The sequence below is a fragment of the Aplysia californica genome, unplaced genomic scaffold (genome assembly GCF_000002075.1).
Source record: "Aplysia californica isolate F4 #8 unplaced genomic scaffold, AplCal3.0 scaffold00356, whole genome shotgun sequence".
Lineage (NCBI taxonomy): Eukaryota > Metazoa > Mollusca > Gastropoda > Aplysiida > Aplysiidae > Aplysia > Aplysia californica.
The window spans coordinates 342,596-345,567 of record NW_004797626.1 but is presented as its reverse complement, the minus strand read 5'-3'; the positions used below and the strand labels follow the sequence as shown (position 1 = coordinate 345,567).

At 40.2% G+C, this 2,972-nt stretch overlaps 1 protein-coding gene across 1 annotated transcript in view; it reads right to left on the bottom strand.

Moving 5' to 3' along the window:
• Positions 1-1,845, bottom strand: part of LOC100533275 (superoxide dismutase) — a 14,104-nt gene extending 12,259 nt beyond the window's left edge. The window contains 1 exon segment of the mRNA NM_001204581.1: positions 1,738-1,845. Within this exon segment, the coding sequence (NP_001191510.1) occupies positions 1,738-1,812 (75 nt within the window). The 5' untranslated portion in view covers positions 1,813-1,845.
• Between the last annotated feature and the right edge of the window lie 1,127 nt (positions 1,846-2,972).

Below are 2,972 nucleotides of genomic sequence, written 5' to 3'. Positions count from 1 at the left end.
AAATGGGGCTTAGGGGCCTATTTCTTTTAGGTCGCAAAGCTTAAAAATGTACTCACGTCTGCCCGCAGAATGCACCTGCGCACACAAACTATTATAAATCCTACTCATTTTTGTCACAACCATTCCCTTTGTGTAAATTTGTTCATCTCTTTCTTTCTCTCACGAACACCCCCCCCTCCCTCATCTCTCTCTCTCTCTAACACACACACACACACACACACACATACTCACACTTTTTCCCCCTCTCTCTCCCACTCCTTCTTACTTTTTCTTTCTTTCTCTCTTCCATTCTGTCTGTTTTTCACACACACACACACTCTCTCTCTCTTTTTTCTCTCTCTTTCTCCCCCTCCCTCTCTTTGATTTCTTTTATTGACACATAACAACAACGTGGGTGCAGACGTGAGCAAATTTCAAAATTTGGTTCATCCACGGCCACTGGATACCTCACAATCGTATTCATATATTTTAAACATTCTCCTAGTCCTAGTAATAACTCCTTACGTCAGGAGCTTCGTTAAAGTGACCGTTTTCCTCCAGTATTTTTGCAAAGTCCAGATGCATGCATATCTGCGTACGGTCCCGTAACACCACGCCTTAACGCAGGTAGGGCGTACGGTCCCCTTGTGCCAAACACTATGGGGGCGTACGGTCCCCTAGCGCCAAGCGCTATTGGGGCGTACGGTCCCCCTAACATCAGCCTTCATTAAAAGTTTGTCAGGGGGGAGACCCCCCATAACACCCCACCCCACCGCCCCCTTCCTCCCACCCCCCCATTCTCGCTCAATAATAATGAGTGGTCCGGTATTCTTCAATCTTCCCGTTCTATTAAGTTAAGTTAGGTTTTTAGGTAGGGATAAGGGTAAATCTAGATAGAGGATTAAGCCTTATTAACCTACCACAGTTCATCTTAGTCTTAGACTTAGAATCTAGATCTATTAAATTCCAAGCCCAAGCAGTCTCACCCATCTTTCCACTTTCTCTTGTTAACTAGATCTAGATCTAGATTCTAGATCTAGAAGACGATCTTTAAATCTAGAGTAGATCTCGATCTAGATCTAGTCATTAGAATGATTAGAGATAGAAATAGAGAGATTTAATATCCATCTCTGCCATCTGAAATTTTCTGTTTGAACTGTCCCAGTTTTTCAGTGACCTTGGTTTTGTTTACCACCAAGAAAATGACCTAGAACTAGATCTAGATTAGAATTCTCCAGAAGAGACCATGTGTTCAGAGGAGAGATAGATTCTAGATCTAGAGATCTAGAGATCTAGAGAACTAGAGATCTAGAGATCCAGAGAACCAAGTAAACAACGGCAATCAATAACAAAATCATGTTTTCTTTCCAAGTTGAAGGCATAGCAGCTATGGCGCTATGCCGGGTAGATCTATATTTCTAGATCTAGATCTAGCTTTAGATCTAGATCTAGATCTAGATTTAGATATCTAGCTTTTAGAGTCTAGATCTAGATCTATATATCTAGATCTAGATCTATTCTAATCTAGATTAGTTAGAGTTCCATTCATAAAAATTACAAGTATTAGAATGCTTTTCTGTAAACTGAGCTGTTGTACAAATAAAATAAAGGCCATAAAAGTAGACAGGAGGCCTTGTCCAGATTCTGGCCTAGGCTACAACGTCAACAGTAACAGCGTATCCCAGATCTCTAGGACTAGGATCTAGGATCTGGTTGTTAGCCTTGTCTAGAACCTGAATTTGAGACCGAGATAGTTACCTCCTGAGTGAATGTGATTGTTCCAGTAATGCTAGTTGAACTGCCGGCAGCTAACACACAAACTGCTTTCACCATGTTGAATTTCTTTAGAAACAGTAGCCACAAACGTTAACTATGCGTGTGCTCTTAAAAAGCGACTGAATAGAGGCAGAATCGACTGAACACTGAACAAGTGCCGCGAATGACGATGATATAGCAGAATCGGGTCAAGTTAGCTCTCTCGCGGCTCCCAGCTCCCACGTCTTTGACCTTTGCGCTTTTAGAGCTGCGCTGTTCTCGGTTCCTCCCCTGTAAATTATTCTGACTGCCGTTCCCAACGAACACATACCTAACCTAGATGTATCAGTCCAGGGAAAGAAACCGCAGTACTTGCAGAACCGGAAGTGGTAGTGGATAAGGCAAAATGCCTCGTTTAACCGTTGTTCACAAAGGAGAAATATTCTCTCATAGATATATGATATAAAGTAGTCTTCACCTAAGATCCAACCGCTTACAATCCCTGTTCGCTTAAGATCCCGCTGTTTAATAAAAAAAAAAGGGGGGGGGGGGGCTACACCTGAAGGCTATTTCGCTTATTACTATAGACCAAATTTTACCAAATTTCACACATATAACAAGCATAGTAAGGAGTCTTAAAATCTGCAATCAAATTTGTGAAAAAGTTTCCTTTCCATGGATACAGCGGCCATATTGAATTCTGTTGACATGTCTTACATAATGAATACTGCATTTATTGATTATGGAAATTGATTGTTTTTTTTGCATACGTATTAACAAACATTATATCTAAAAATTTGTCGTTTGGTTTTTTTCCTAAACGATTTAGAAATTTTGTAATGAATTTTTTTCTGAGGTAGCATTCAAGTTTGCGAAAAATCCGTGAAAATCCACACTCCAGACACCACCAACGAAAATCTATTCCATATATAAAAAATTCAACACACACATTTTTAGTATTACATCTTCTCTTCATTCTAAAATTTCGTGAAGATTGGATGAAAAATGGTGGAGTTATTTTTAAAAAGTATAGAGGAAAGTCGCGTTTTGAGAAAACTGCCGATAAAGAAAAAATACAATATTGACTTTATGAGGAAATGGTGGTGACAAACATGCTCGGTACGGGGGAAAGTACGGTTTTGGGGGATTCTTAGGCGATGAAATAGTTGTAGGAGAGGCCGAGGAAGCTAAAAATGCCTACAACTCAAATTCCATAATCTTGAGCCGAATCTTGACTT